General features: G+C 40.0%; 1 protein-coding gene across 14 annotated transcripts in view; it reads left to right on the forward strand.

The window, feature by feature from the left end:
* Positions 1-15,387, forward strand: part of MYO6 (myosin VI) — a 162,253-nt gene that overhangs the window by 52,490 nt on the left and 94,376 nt on the right. For all 14 annotated transcript variants that reach the window (XM_027550964.1, XM_027550966.1, XM_027550968.1 and 11 more), the window contains exon 2: positions 11,408-11,549. In XM_027550964.1, the coding sequence (XP_027406765.1) occupies positions 11,433-11,549 (117 nt within the window). In that variant the 5' untranslated portion in view covers positions 11,408-11,432. The remainder of the gene's footprint in view (positions 1-11,407; positions 11,550-15,387) is intronic.

A 15,387-nucleotide genomic window follows, 5' to 3' on the forward strand; every position in this document is an offset into this window, starting at 1 on the left:
TATGATTATTTGGAGAAATTTGCCTGATTGTACTGGTTTTCAAATAACCTTATAAGATATCTTAAATATTTAAGATATTAAATATAACCATATGATAACCTTATTAATAAAACATTTGCCTTTATACTCTCTTGTTTGTTAGCTAGTTAATCTTAGCTATACTGGTTAAGCTAAAGTTAACCCTGGTGTTCTGAGGCTACTTCTAAGAATCAAGGGGTAGTGGACTTAGCTTTAGACACCAGTGGGCGCATTGGGCTTCCTGAGGTTGTATTTGGAAGTGTTGTATAACCTTTGTAAAAACCATCACTCATTAGGACCGTGGCTGTGATCGACTGGACCTAGCACTACTAAGATCAGGAGAAGTGTCCTAGCTGGCCTAACTTGCTCCTTTTTTATGTCTTAGACTAAAAAACATTAGACCTCTGTATTTTCTTATCAATATATAAGCCTAAAACAGTAGCTGGCACTTGGTAGGTACTCAGTAAGTACTCACTGAAAAAATAAATGAGTGAGTACCAAAGTTACTTCTTCATTGAGATAGTCAACTTTTAGATCTTGAGATGTTTTCTTATTTTACTTCTTTGTCAAGAGTGTGTATTTAATGGTGGGTATTTTCTTCCCATTGTTAATGAATGTTTATTGCTGATAAAACCAAGATATTCACGATAAATTTTTAATACAAATGTTTAGTGAATTCATAATATAGTATTAGAGCAATTAAATAATTCCTATGCTTTATAAATAGCTGAACAGGATTAACAGGGAAATGTTTTCTAGGAAGGCTTTTATTTTTTTATTTTTTCTAATTTTATTTTATTTTTAAACTTTACATAATTGTATTAGTTTTGCCAAATATCAAATGAATCCGCCACAGGTATACATGTGTTCCCCATCCCGAACCCTCCTCCCTCCTCCCTCTCCATACCATCCCTCTGGGCCGTCCCAGTGCACCAGCCCCAAGCATCCAGCATCGTGCATCGAACCTGGACTGGCAACTCGTTTCCTACATGATATTTTACATGTTTCATTGCCATTCTCCCAAATCTTCCCACCCTCTCCCTCTCCCACAGAGTCCATAAGACTGTTCTATACATCAGTGTCTCTTTTGCTGTCTCGTACACCGGGTTATTGTTACCATCTTTCTAAATTCCATATATATGCGTTAGTATACTGTATTTATGTTTTTCTTTCTGGCTTACTTCACTCTGTATAATAGGCTCCAGTTTCATCCACCTCATTAGAACTGATTCAAATGTATTCTTTTTAATGGCTGAGTAATACTCCATTGTGTATATGTACCACAGCTTTCTTATCCATTCATCTGCTGATGGACATCTAGGTTGCTTCCATGTCTTGGCTATTATAAACAGTGCTGCGATGAACATTGGGGTACACGTGTCTCTTTCCCTTCTGGTTTCCTCAGTGTGTATGCCCAGCAGTGGGGTTGCTGGATCTTTCCAGTTTTTTAAGGAATCTCCACACTGTTCTCCATAGTGGCTGTACTAGTTTGCATTCCCACCAACAGTGTAAGAGGGTTCCCTTTTCTCCACACCCTCTCCAGCATTTATTATTTGTAGACTTTTGGATCGCAGCCATTCTGACTGGTGTGAAATGGTACCTCATAGTGGTTTTGATTTGCATTTCTCTGATAATGAGTGATGTTGAGCATCTTTTCATGTGTTTGTTAGCCATCTGTATGTCTTCTTTGGAGAAATGTCTATTTAGTTCTTTGGCCCATTTTTTGATTGGGTCGTTTATTTTTCTGGAGTTGAGCTGTAGGAGTTGCTTATATATTTTTGAGATTAGTTGTTTGTCGGTTGCTTCATTTGCTATTATTTTCTCCCATTCTGAAGGCTGTCTTTTCATCTTGCTAATAGTTTCCTTTGATGTGCAGAAGCTTTTAAGGTTAAGTAGGTCCCATTTGTTTATTTTTGCTTTTATTTCCAATATTCTGGGAGGTGGGTCATAGAGGATCCTGCTGTGATGTATGTTGGAGAGTGTTTTGCCTATGTTCTCCTCTAGGAGTTTTATAGTTTCTGGTCTTACGTTTAGATCTTTAATCCATTTTGAGTTTATTTTTGTGTATGGTGTTAGAAAGTGGTCCAGTTTCATTCTTTTACAAGTGGTTGACCAGATTTCCCAGCACCACTTGTTAAAGAGATTGTCTTTAATCCATTGTATATTCTTGCCTCCTTTGTCAAAGATAAGGTGTCCATATGTGCGTGGATTTATCTCTGGGATTTCTATTTTATTCCATTGATCAATATTTCTGTCTTTGTGCCAGTACCATACTGTCTTGATAACTGTGGCTTTGTAGTAGAGCCTGAAGTCAGGTAGGTTGATTCCTCCAGTTCCATTCTTCTTTCTCAAGATCGCTTTGGCTATTCGAGGTTTTTTGTATTTCCATACAAATTGTGAAATTATTTGTTCTAGCTCTGTGAAGAATACTGTTGGTAGCTTGATAGGGATTGCGTTGAATCTATAAATTGCTTTGGGTAGTATACTCATTTTCACTATATTGATTCTTCCAATCCATGAACATGGTATATTTCTCCATCTATTAGTGTCCTCTTTGATTTCTTTCACCACTGTTTTATAGTTTTCTATATATAGGTCTTGAGTTTCTTTAGGTAGATATATTCCTAAGTATTTTATTCTTTCCGTTGCAATGGTGAATGGAATTGTTTCCTTAATTTCTCTTTCTGTTTTCTCATTATTAGTGTATAGGAATGCAAGGGATTTCTGTGTGTTGATTTTATATCCTGCAACTTTACTATAGTCATTGATTATTTCTAGTAATTTTCTGGTGGAATCTTTAGGGTTTTCTATGTAGAGGATCATGTCATCTGCAAATAGTGAGAGTTTTACTTCTTCTTTTCCAATTTGGATTCCTTTTATTTCTTTTTCTGCTCTGATTGCTGTGGCCAAAACTTCCAAAACTATGTTGAATAGTAATGGTGAAAGTGGGCACCCTTGTCTTGTTCCTGACTTTAGAGGAAATGCTTTCAATTTTTCACCATTGAGGATAATGTTTGCTGTGGGTTTGTCATATGTAGCTTTTATTATGTTGAGGTATGTTCCTTCTATTCCTGCTCTCTGGAGAGTTTTTATCATAAATGGATGTTGAATTTTGTCAAAGGCTTTCTCTGCATCTATTGAGATAATCATATGGTTTTTATTTTTCAATTTGTTAATGTGGTGTATTACATTGATTGATTTGCGGATATTGAAGAATCCTTGCATCCCTGGGATAAAGCCCACTTGATCATGGTGTATGATCTTTTTAATGTGTTGTTGGATTCTGATTGCTAGAATTTTGTTAAGGATTTTTGCATCTATGTTCATCAGTGATATTGGCCTGTAGTTTTCTTTTTTTGTGGCATCTTTGTCAGGTTTTGGTATTAGAGTGATGGTGGCCTCATAGAATGAGTTTGGAAGTTTACCTTCCTCTGCAATTTTCTGGAAGATTTTGAGCAGGATAGGTGTTAGCTCTTCTCTAAATTTTTGGTAGAATTCAGCTGTGAAGCCGTCTGGACCGGGGCTTTTGTTTGCTGGAAGATTTTTGATTACAGTTTCAATTTCCGTGCTTGTGATGGGTCTGTTAAGATTTTCTATTTCTTCCTGGTCCAGTTTTGGAAAGTTGTACTTTTCTAAGAATTTGTCCATTTCTTCCACGTTGTCCATTTTATTGGCATATAATTGTTGATAATAGTCTCTTATGATCCTTTGTATTTCTGTATTGTCTGTTGTGATCTCTCCATTTTCGTTTCTAATTTTGTTGATTTGATTTTTCTCCCTTTGTTTCTTGGTGAGTCTGGCTAATGGTTTGTCAATTTTATTTATCCTTTCAAAGAACCAGCTTTTGGTTTTGTTTATTTTTGCTATGGTCTCTTTTGTTTCTTTTGCATTTATTTCTGCTCTAATTTTTAAGATTTCTTTCCTTCTACTAACCCTGGGGTTCTTCATTTCTTCCTTTTCTAGTTGCTTTAGGTGTAGAGTTAGGTTATTTATTTGACTTTTTTCTTGTTTCTTGAGATGTGCCTGTATTGCTATGAACTTTCCCCTTAGGACTGCTTTTACCGTGTCCCACAGGTTTTGGGTTGTTGTGTTTTCATTTTCATTCGTTTCTATGCAAATTTTGATTTCTTTTTTGATTTCTTCTGTGATTTGTTGGTTATTCAGCAGTGTGTTGTTCAGCCTCCATATGTTGGAATTTTTAATAGTTTTTCTCCTGTAATTGAGATCTAATCTTACTGCATTGTGGTCAGAAAAAATGCTTGGAATGATTTCTATTTTTTTGAACTTACCAAGGCTAGCTTTATGGCCCAGGATGTGATCTATCCTGGAGAAGGTTCCATGTGCGCTTGAGAAAAAGGTGAAATTCATTGTTTTGGGATGAAATGTCCTATAGATATCAATTAGGTCTAACTGGTCTATTGTATCGTTTAAAGTTTGTGTTTCCTTGTTAATTTTCTGTTTAGTTGATCTATCCATAGGTGTAAGTGGGGTATTAAAGTCTCCCACTATTATTGTGTTATTGTTAATTTCTCTTTTCATACTTGTTAGCATTTGTCTTACGTACTGTGGTGCTCCCGTGTTGGGTGCATATATATTTATAATTGTTATATCTTCTTCTTAGATTGATCCTTTGATCATTATGTAGTGACCTTCTTTGTCTCTTTTCACAGCCTTTGTTTTAAAGTCTATTTTATCTGATATGAGTATTGCTACTTCTAGGAAGGCTTTTAAAAGATAATTTAGTGACAGAAGGGAAACCTGCTGAAATATTTTTGAGACATTTGCTGTACAGATAAGTTCTTATGGAACTGAAATGAAATGCTCAATGAAAGATTGTGCTTGATACACACAGAGCACACCAGCCACGGCCAGCAGTTCCCTGGTGCCCAGGTTTCTCAGTGTCTGGACACCAGGGAAGCTAATCGCCTTGAGGATACACTGATACACACGAGAGAAGTTGCCAGTTTAAAGCTTGTGTGCCAAAGGTGCACATAATATTCTTTTGATCAACTGGGCTGGAGCCTGGCCAGATGAAAGAGTAGTCTTTTTAAAAGGCAAATTTGATATATCTGTGCAGCTCCCTTACCCCCAGCTAGAATTTAAGATCCTGGAGGGCAGGGATATTTGCCAGTTTGGTTTACTTCTCTGTTCCAAGTGATTGTTTTACTGTTGGAAGGCTTTCATGAAGCCAGACCACGTCTTTTTTTGTTTGCTTGTTTTGAGCCTGTCATTATGCCCTGAGCGCTTAGCAGTGTGTGGTATATAGTAGGTGGTCAAATAAGTAATAATTTACAGAGTGAATGACTGTGGGAGACGGTCTGTAAGGCTTCTTCTTACCCTGTTTAATGCTTCTTCCTTTTGGGCATCTTGCGCCCACTCTTTCAGCTCAATTCTAAATTAACTTCCGCTAGTGCTCAGTTTCGGATACCCTCGCTACTTAAAACAAGGCATTGTTGTATATCACAGTTACAGAACGTTAAGAGGGTAGTCTTTGAAGGTGATGGTGACGTGGCAGGCAGTGACCTGTGTGTGGTGGTTTGGGTCTACGCGTTCTGCTTGGCGTGCATGGTCACTATTGGGATCATCACTGGAGTTGCAGAAAAAAAAAAAGAATATGGATGTGAATGTATTTGTCACCCTAGCCTCCAGTGTATTTGCTCGCTAAGGAGTCTCTTGGTGATAACACTTTTTACTTTTCAACAAAGCCTAAATGAAAAGTTAGGAAAGTACCTCTCAACGGCTACAGATTACTGTCTGTAGGTTTTTTTCTGTTGATTACTGAACTGCTTATTTATAAAAAGCTGCCATCAGGTGAGTACTAAAAATGAGATAATTTTCAGTTGATGATAGTACACTATAGAGCATTCCCTGTCTTCCTGAATAACTTAAAGAATTTCAAGAGTTTTAGATTTGCTTAGCCAGCCCCAGTGCTGCTCATCTTTTCCCTTCGTATTTTGTGTATACGTAGTCAGCTGTTAATGTGCTTATGGTCTCTAGGGCAGTAGCACTTGTTTAGGTGCTCTTCCTGTGCAGGCATCTCAATATGTAAGAGCGTTGATTGCATTGGTGTTCTAAATGGTTTTCTGGGGCCAAATAGTAGTATGTCTAAAAGAAAAAAAATTTTTTTCCTGGAATGAATAAGTTAAACTTCATTGATGAGAGATAACTTATGTCATAAATAATGAGGATTCCAGAAATAATTAAATAAAGTTTTATTTTAAAACAGGTTTTGCTCTAGTGAAAACTTTGCCCTTGATGGGCTTCCCTAGTGGCTCAGTTGGTAAAGAATCTGCCTGCAGTGCCTGAGACCCAGGGTTTGATCCCCAGGTCAGGAAGATCCCCTGGAGAAGGAAAAGGAAACCCACTCTAGTACTCTTTTGGGAAATTCCATGGACAGAGGAGTGGGATAGGCTGTAGTCCATGGAATCACAAAGAGTAAAGAGTCAGACACGACTGTGCAGCTAACTTTCACTTTTTTACTTTCCCCTTGATATAAAATAATATTTAATTTAGTAGAAGGGGGATTGAGTGTCTAGCACCCCTCCAGATACAAGTTACAGCATTGACACAGAGTAAGATAAGTTCAGATCAGAATCTGGGCCAGACTGGCTTGGTTCAAAGGCAGTGGGTGTGTTTGATAACGGTGTTCAAAGTAGCTCTTCTGGAGTCATACTGCTCCAGTTTGAATTGGTAATTTGCCTAAGTGTTCTAGGTTGGAAATCATTTTCCCTCAGAATTTTAATGGCATTGCTTTATTAATTTCCTGCTTTCAGTGCTGCTGAAGCCATTTTGATTCATAATCCTTTGGGTATGACTCAGGTTTTTTCCTCCTTTTTCCTCTCATTTCTCTGGAAATGTTCAACATCTCTTTATTTCTAGTGTTCTGAAATTTGACAGTGGTTTTTATTTTTATTTTTTTGAATCTGTTTTCAGTTACTATGTTGAGGATTTAATGGGCATTTTGGTTAGACTGTGGAAAATCAGGCCTTTCAGTTCTGGTGAGTTTTCTTTGGATATTTCAAAGCTTTCTCCCCTCTTTATTTTGAAGGATGCAGGATATCTTCTTTTCCTGGCATTTTGATGCTGAAATCTTTGTCTCATTTTTTGTTTTTTCCTTTTATTTTTCTTTTTTGCCCCCACTTTCTCGTTTTCTCCCCTCCTTGGATTTCTGAAGAAAAAAAATGGCCTCAACTTTATTTTTTGTACCTGCTAATAAGCATTTTGTTTCTGCTATTATGTTCTTAAAGAAAAATTATCTTGACACTTGTTAAGATGACAAATACAGCTTTATTTAGGACCATAAGAGTGTGTTAGATTGCTTGTGCTGGCATAATAAAATACCATAGACTGGGTTGCTTAGACAGCAAACATTTATTTTCTCACACTTAGGGGGCCAGAAGTCTGAGGTCAGGTGCCAGCATGGTTGGAGTCTGGTGAGGACTCTCTCTGGGTTTCAGATAGCTACGTTTCTGCTGGACGCTCACATGGCCTTTCCCTACATATGTACACTGAGGCGGAGACTTGGCTCTCTTGCCTTTTTTTGTAAGGCTGCCAGTCCTTTTGGGGCTTCCCTGACGACTCAGATGGTAAAGAATCTGCCTACAGTGCAGAGACCTGGGTTCAATCCTGGGGTTGGGAAGATCCCCTGGAGAAGGAAATGGAGACCCACTCCATTATTCTTGCCTGGAGAATTCCAGGGACAGAAGAGCCTGGCAGCTGCAGTCCATGGGGTTGCAAAAAGCTGGGACACGACTGAGTGACTAACACTCCACACTCCACCAGTCCTGTTGGATTTGGATCCTAACTTTATGATGCCGTGTAACCAGGATTACCTCCTGAAGGCCCTGTCTCCAAACAGTCACAGGGGGATTACGGCTGCAACATGAATATTCAGAAGAATACAATCCAGTCCACAGCAGACACATACATTCAGTCTATAATAGGGGGTTTACAGTAGGGAGAGAGGCTGGGTTCCACTCTGAATACAGCAAAGACAGCTGGGGACTTGGAGCCAGTGAGCAGGGGTCAGGGGATGCAAAGAACTAAGTGGAAACCGCACGGGTAGGGGATTTCTGCTAAACTGAACTAAAGGGGCTCTTGTTGCAGGCAAGTTAAGGATTTATATATCAGAGGGATGAGGAACTTGATAAGATATCAAGGGTGAGGGAATTTCCCTAAACAGGCTTAGCAGCATTCTTGCTAAACTGGCCTCTGTAGGCCTAACAAGGACCGAATAGACTCTGAAGGCCCATCTGAGGCCTCAGCAGGAAGAGGGCTCAGAGGCTCAGTGAAGTTTGGTCAAGAAGAGAAGTTTTGGTCTGCACACCCTTCATTGTTCCTTGTGTTTCTCTTTCCAGAGACCCTCTGTCGGCTTCCCGAGTGGCTAAGACGGTAAAGAATCTGACTGTAATGTGGGAGACTGGGTTCAACCCCTGGGTCAGGAAGAGCCGCTGGAGGAGGGCATGGCAACCCTCTCCATTATTCTTGCCTGGAGAGTTCCATGGACAGAGGAGCCTGGCAGGCTACAGTCCATGGGGTCACAAAGAGTCGGGCACGCCTGAGTGACTAACACTTTTCTGTCTCCTTCAGAGAAGAACCTCTAGGTTTCTCTTGGGGCGATGATGGGAGACAGCAGGGGTTTGCCCAGTGTATGGAGCGTGTGGCCAGCGTTAGGACGTCTCTCTCAGAGAGCTTCTGTGTAGTCTCCCTTATGTTAGACATCTTTTCACCCTTGCTCCTAGAAGACTGTAGTTTTAAGTCTTTTGAGTGACAGTGGTATAATTTGAGCTGTCTTTCATCTTTCTTCCTTCTAATCTGGGGTTTGGCTCTTGGGTGTGCTGAGTCAGCTGTCCTCCAGCCACTCACTTCCCAGCTTCCGGAATGTTGTCGTTGTCATCTCCTGGGTTCTCCCCGCCTTGTGGACTGATACCTTTTTAAAGAATCTTTTTGCAGTAGATTTAGGGGTTTGATGAAGGAACAACAGTAGATGTATGCATTTGAGTCTCCTTGAAGTCTATTGTCTTAACTGGGAAGCTGCAGCAAATGGTTCAAAATGGGAAAACAATTTGTATAGTTCCAGGAAATTTGCTGTTCTTTTTTGAACTGTGCAGGTTTTGCTTTACTGTGATTTTCCCCCAGATATTTAATGATTCCTAAATGATCCCTCATGACTGTCCTGTAGTTTCCCTTTGTATGTAGAACTTAACAAGACCATTTTTGAAATTTACTGGTGGCTTTAAAAAGCCTGTGGGGAAAGGTAAGGGAAGAAGACAGTGTTGATAGCAACAGTTGGGTGCCATTAGAATGGGGATCTCAACCTTATGTCACTTAATCCTCATAGCAATTCTGTAAGGTAAGTGATATTATCACTTATGGGTAAGGATGAAGATAATGATCAGAGAGATTAACTCACTTATTTAAGAGCTAGTCAGACAGTGGTGGAGCTTCATTTCAAACCTAGACTTTAAGACCTTTCAGTTCCTCCTAGGCTACCAAACTGTGTGAACAGTTCTTTCATTCTTTCAGTGAATGTTGAGTTGCCTGCTTCGTGCTGGGCCTTGGGGCCACAAGAGGACCGTGCCCTGATGCAGCCAGTAAATCATGATCAGACTTAACTTTCAATAGAATTTCTGGTGGTCTGTGAGTGTTGGCAAGAGTAGGAGTAGGCAGTTAAGTTCATTACAAAAGTCCTGGTAAAAGGCATGCTGGTTTTAACCAGGATGGCAGAGGAGCTACAGAGAAGTGGATGGATTTCAGATACCTATTGGAGGTAGAGCCTGTAGGATTAGGGGGTATTAAGGATTTGGAAGGAGCTGAAAAAACTGAGAATGACTCCAGGTTGAACTGAACGTTGGTGCCTTTACTGACATAAGGAATGTAGTGGAACAGAGTAATAACACAATACTAATAACAATGTTGCTGCTGCTGCTAAGTCGCTTCAGTCGTGTCGGACTCTGTGCGACCCCATAGACGGCAGCCCACCAGGCTCCCCCGTCCCTGGGATTCTCCAGGCAAGAACACTGGAGTGGGTTGCCATTTCCTTCTCCAATGCGTGAAAGTGGAAAGTGAAAGTGAAGTCACTCAGTCGTGTCCGACTTAGTGATCCCATGCACTGCAGCCCACCAGGCTCCTCTGTCCATGGAATTTTCCAGGCAAGAGTACTGGAGTGGGGTGCCATTGCTTTCTCCGAATAACAATGTTACATCTGTTATATATCTCCATAAGGAGGAGTCCAGTATGCAGGCAAAATACCTGGGTATTCAGTGGTGTTACAGACGGGAGGAGTAAATTTGGGCATCACTTACACATAACTGTTGTTTAGCGGCTAAGTCGTATCTGACTCTTTTGCGACCCCATGGACTATAGCTTGCCAGGCTCCTCCGTCCATGGGATTTCCCAGGCAAGAATACTGGAGTGGATTGCCATTTTCTTTTCCAGGGGATTTTCCTGACAGGGATCACACTCATGTCTCCTGCATTGGCAGGCAGATTCTTTACCACTAAGGCACCAAGGAAGCCCATCACTTACATATAGATTCTATTCAAAGCCCTGGAACTGGATATAATTATTTAGGAAAGGTGTGTAGGTATAGGTGTGGTCATCCAGATCTGAAGCAGTGTTGTTCATTCACTTCTATGGAGAATCCTCAGTTCATTTCTTAACTGTGAATTGCACTTACATATGATCATGTTTGGAGAAGGAAATGGCAATCCGCTCCAGTATTCTTGCCTGGAAAACCCCATGGACAGAGGAGCCTGGTGGGCTCCAGTCCATGGGGTCACAAGAGTCAGACACGACTTAGCAACTAAACCACCACCACCATGATCACACTGACTGCTTTTCGGACAGCAGATCCCATCATGTAACCATGGCCTGGAAGACATTAACCAGCAAGCACTTTGCCGACTTGCCAACAGTTAGTAGCTTTTCGATTGAACCATGTACCAGACCTCCTTATCCTTCATGAGGGACTAGGCCTGATGAAGAATCCATGGGGGACATCGAAGATTTGAGAATGCCACATGGAAGGAGAGTGTGGGCACAAGCATCTTTAGGTGTCGATAAGTAATGAGGTGCTAGTGTAACTGAGAGTGGGCAGGAGGTAAACACTGTGACCATTGCTCTCTGTTTTGTCCTGCTCGCAGTGCAGTGAGTTCTCTGCAGTCGCCGTTGAAGGAAGGCGGTGGCAGAGTAGGTGTTCCCCTTGGGTGGAGCAGCCTCTGCTGGGTCCTTCTGTGCAATTGGTAAAGGGTGGGGCGAGGATTACCTGTGCAGGGGTACTCCTGCCTTTCTGTGGATTGTGATTTACATGTTAACTGAAAGAAAGATTGTTACAAAAAAAAAAAACAAACTCCAAAGTGATTCATGTTACTTTGTTCCTTTGAAACAGGAGGTTGTGGTAGCTCCCTTTGAAAATGGAGGACGGAAGGCCGGTGTGGGCCCCGCACCCCACAGAGGGGTTTCAGATGGGCAACATCGTGGATATTGGCCCCGACAGCTTAACCATTGAGCCCCTGGACCAAAAAGGCAAGGTAAGAAGTTTCTCAGAATGATTTCAAAATCTCATTTCTTGGGTATCTCCCTTTTTAATGAAGTAGGTGGGTTTTTTTTTTTTTAGCTCAGATAAAGGGAAGCAGTTTTCTGGGGAGTGAATCATAGTTTTCATTTGATTGAATTAGAGGTACAGACCCCCGGGGGTGGGAGGGAGGGAAATGATATCACTTCCTAAAATCAGATAATAATTTAGTGAGCCTGTAAGTAGCATATTCTTAAGAAATATGTGCATAATAAAATGTAAACAATAACATTTTTATTCCTGATGCCATATAACTAAAGTTATGAATATGCATCTGTGATATATTCAATCTGTTACCAAGTAAAAATATGAAAAGTGAATGATATGAAATTTTGCTGTTTGCTTTAGCTTTTGAATAATTTTTAAAATAATTTTAAATTGAAATATAGTTGATTTACAATGTTAATTTCTGCTGTACAGCGAAATGATTAAGTGATACATATATATACATTGTTTTTTATATTCTTTCCCATTATGGTTCATCATAGGATATTGAACCTTGTTGTTTATCCATTCTGTAATTACTTTTTAAAAACTTTTTATTTAGTTAATTTACTGTGTGATTAGAATAAAAATATTTCTATTAAGGAAAGATACTGTATTTAAGTCTTAAACATAACCATCTATTATTGTTTTTTGTTGTAATGGCATTTTTAAACCCTAAAAGCATATTTCTGCTTTGTATACATGGTATCTGTCTCCTTTTAGGCTTAGACACAGACTAGACTGCATAACAAAATGGAAGTCTTGGGGGGAAAGTGACCTGGAGTCTTCATTTTTCATGGAGACTGTAGGGCTTGTTTTGTGGGAGAGCTTCGCTCTTCTTAGTTTAATAAATATTCCTGTTAAGTAGGACTTCTAACTTAAATTTGTTGATATCATTTCTGTTTACTTTAGACTCTGCCAGTGTTCATGAATAATTTATATTCTACTGATACATGGTTAACTAATGCCATATGACTGCCATCCTTCTGGGAACCTTAGAAAAACAAGGTAGATCTCTCATGAGGTCTGTTCACAGAGAAAACTATTCTGTTACTGTAAACAACCCAGGAACCTAAATGCATAATATATAATGTGCCATGTTAGAGGAGGCCAATTAAAGATACCCTCAGGAAAGAAAAGACAGAGTGTTTCTAGTTTTTCCTTTTATTAACAAGTACCTATTTGTACTTAACAATGCAGTACATGTTCTAAAAAAGAAACAATTTTAAAAATGAGCTCAATTATTTGTATATATTTGAAGTTGTAGGGGAGGAAAAATTTTCCTCTACCTTTTTGGATCTCTGGGCCTGAAAATTAAATTGACATAAGACAGAGTCACAGTAGGAACGCATACAACTTCTGTCACATTTTTACATGAACATAGCAGCCTTCGCAAGGGAATGAAGAATTAAAGAAGTAACCAGACCAGGAGGCTTTTATGTCTTTTAGACAAAGAAACAACAAATTTGAGAAGAATTGATAAGGCAGGGGCTTTTGGGCTAAGGGTGGTGAATTGTGGACAAGTGGCAGGGAGGGCTGGCGTTAGTCTGACAAGACAGGGTTTTTCTGCACAGATTGCTCTTGTCCTCCATTCCCTCCCCTGGTGATAAGCATGTCTCTTTCCCCCTGGTAGAGGGAGGGACCTTTCAAGTGGGAGTTTTATCTCTTGCTTTCAGGAATAAAAAGGGTCAGAGTGCACTTGTTACAGCTGCTGTTTCTCAAGTGCTTTTAACTCAAGATTATCAGTATGCCAAAGTAGCGTATTTCGGGGGAAGTGACAGAAATGTAGTGAGGCTTTCTTTGTCCTTCAAAGTCTTTTTTTTTTTTTTAATTTTTAATATATTTGTCAGCCCAGTAAATCAAAACCATGAAATGAAAAGTAAATTTCTTAGTTACATTCTGTTATATTAATATGTATTCTGTTGTATCCACAAGTATTCAGTTCAAGGATGGAAGAAGCTTGCTTTATGGGTATATGCTTTTTTGTATTTTAAATATTTTATGTGCTTTCTGCTGTGCCTTATTAGTATCAATCAGGTACACGCATAGAATCAATTCAGACACTTAAAATTTAAATTGTGGAGTCATAAAAACCCTATGGATTATAGATTATTTATAACTAAAGTTGAAGTTTCTTTTCACCAGAGTTTTTTGAAAGTGCACAAATTCTCAGTGATTTCTTTTAATTCCCCCTCTTCCTACTTCCTGGTCAGAGTCTTAATAAATTATAAAGTGTCATGACAACCATGTGGTTAAAAATATCTGTAAGAGAAGGAGCCTCTTGTGTGGATGATTTGTGGAGTAATGATCATCAGCACTTGAAAATTAAGAAAGTACAGAAAGCAATGGACAAGTTAAACAGATCTGTTTTCTGATACAACAGAAGCGTGGAAGAGGGGGTTAGCTCTCATGGGGAACATGTTTTAGATGATAGCAGTGCCTTTTAAAGTTTTTCAGTTGTGGCACATAGTAAGAAATAGATTTTAAATTGCATTAGGTAGGTGTATTATTCATGTGTGTATATATGTGTACTGATAACAAATAGATATTACATGTCAACAACACACATGTGTGTGTATTCAGATGAAACATCTTTTTCATGTGTGGTGGATTCTGATATTTTGATATCTTTTATTCTGTTAAGAACGCCGTCTTGAACCTCTCAGTTGACTTCATGTTCCATATCTGCAGCTGGCTGGCCTTCAGACTAAAGCCCTGAACACGCGGCATTTAAGGGTCAACCTTTCCTTTTCCCAGTCTACATTGCTAGTCTCGTCTTTTGTCGGCCAGCAGTCTCCCTCTCACACTCTTGCCATACCCCTGGTCTTGTGTGCGTTTCTCTTCCTCTTGCAGCCTTCCCCCTCGGTCCTCAGGGATCCGGGTGGTGCTGTGTGTCTCTGCTCACAGTACTACTTTTGCCTGGAATGCCGCTCTCCAGAGCCCTGCGCTCAGCAAACACTAATCCATCTCTCAGGACTGACTGAAGTCACCTCCTTTCTGGAGTTTTCCCACAGATGCTCTGTCTCTTCCTCCTCCTCCCCTGCATTGATTACTCTTTGCTTTGAGGAGTGGTATACATTCTTAACCTCTGTAACACTTTATTGGAGACAGTAGTTTACATTTTCCCCTCCTACTCGACTGTAATCTTCTCAAGTACGGGGGCGGTTTCCTTTGTCCATGTCCTGGGGCTGGATGCCCTGTGTTTGCTGGGTGGTAGATGTTTACTGCAGTCTCTTGAGAGGAGAAGAAGCCTCCTTCCTCTAAGAGAAAACAACTGCCTTAATGAAACTAATTTCCTCTTTCTCCTGAGTAGTGGTAAAGCGGGGAAGAAGGTAGCGGCTGGTGGTCATTTGGGGGATGAAACAAGATGGAGAGAAACTAGGTTTAAGGGCTCCCTGCAGCCCTTTCAGCGCCGGGCTTCCCCTTCTCACTGCAGGAACGCTTTGTCCTGCAGCCCTTTGTCTGATCTCTTAGAGGCTCCAAACATAACAGAGCCAACACCTGAGTCTGGGGAGGCCTTAGCCCGGTGGCTAAGGCTGTGAATGTGGCATGTGGCCCTGTGACATCGGGAGCTATTTCTGAATGTGTTTTTCCTGTAGAATCATTGTTATAAGTTGTGGATTGTTTTATAGTACCATTAATATACTTAACGTGCATTATAGATTAGTTCTCTACTTGTGATTTATCCTTTAAACCTTCCCTCAAATATAACGTTAAGAACATGTGTGGTGGGTTCCGAATAATTAACTTCTAGATTCTTCAGGGCATAACAGTTTTCTAATTTGGATATGACTTTGAATGGTGGTAGT

The sequence above is a fragment of the Bos indicus x Bos taurus genome, chromosome 9 (assembly GCF_003369695.1).
Source record: "Bos indicus x Bos taurus breed Angus x Brahman F1 hybrid chromosome 9, Bos_hybrid_MaternalHap_v2.0, whole genome shotgun sequence".
NCBI lineage: Eukaryota > Metazoa > Chordata > Mammalia > Artiodactyla > Bovidae > Bos > Bos indicus x Bos taurus.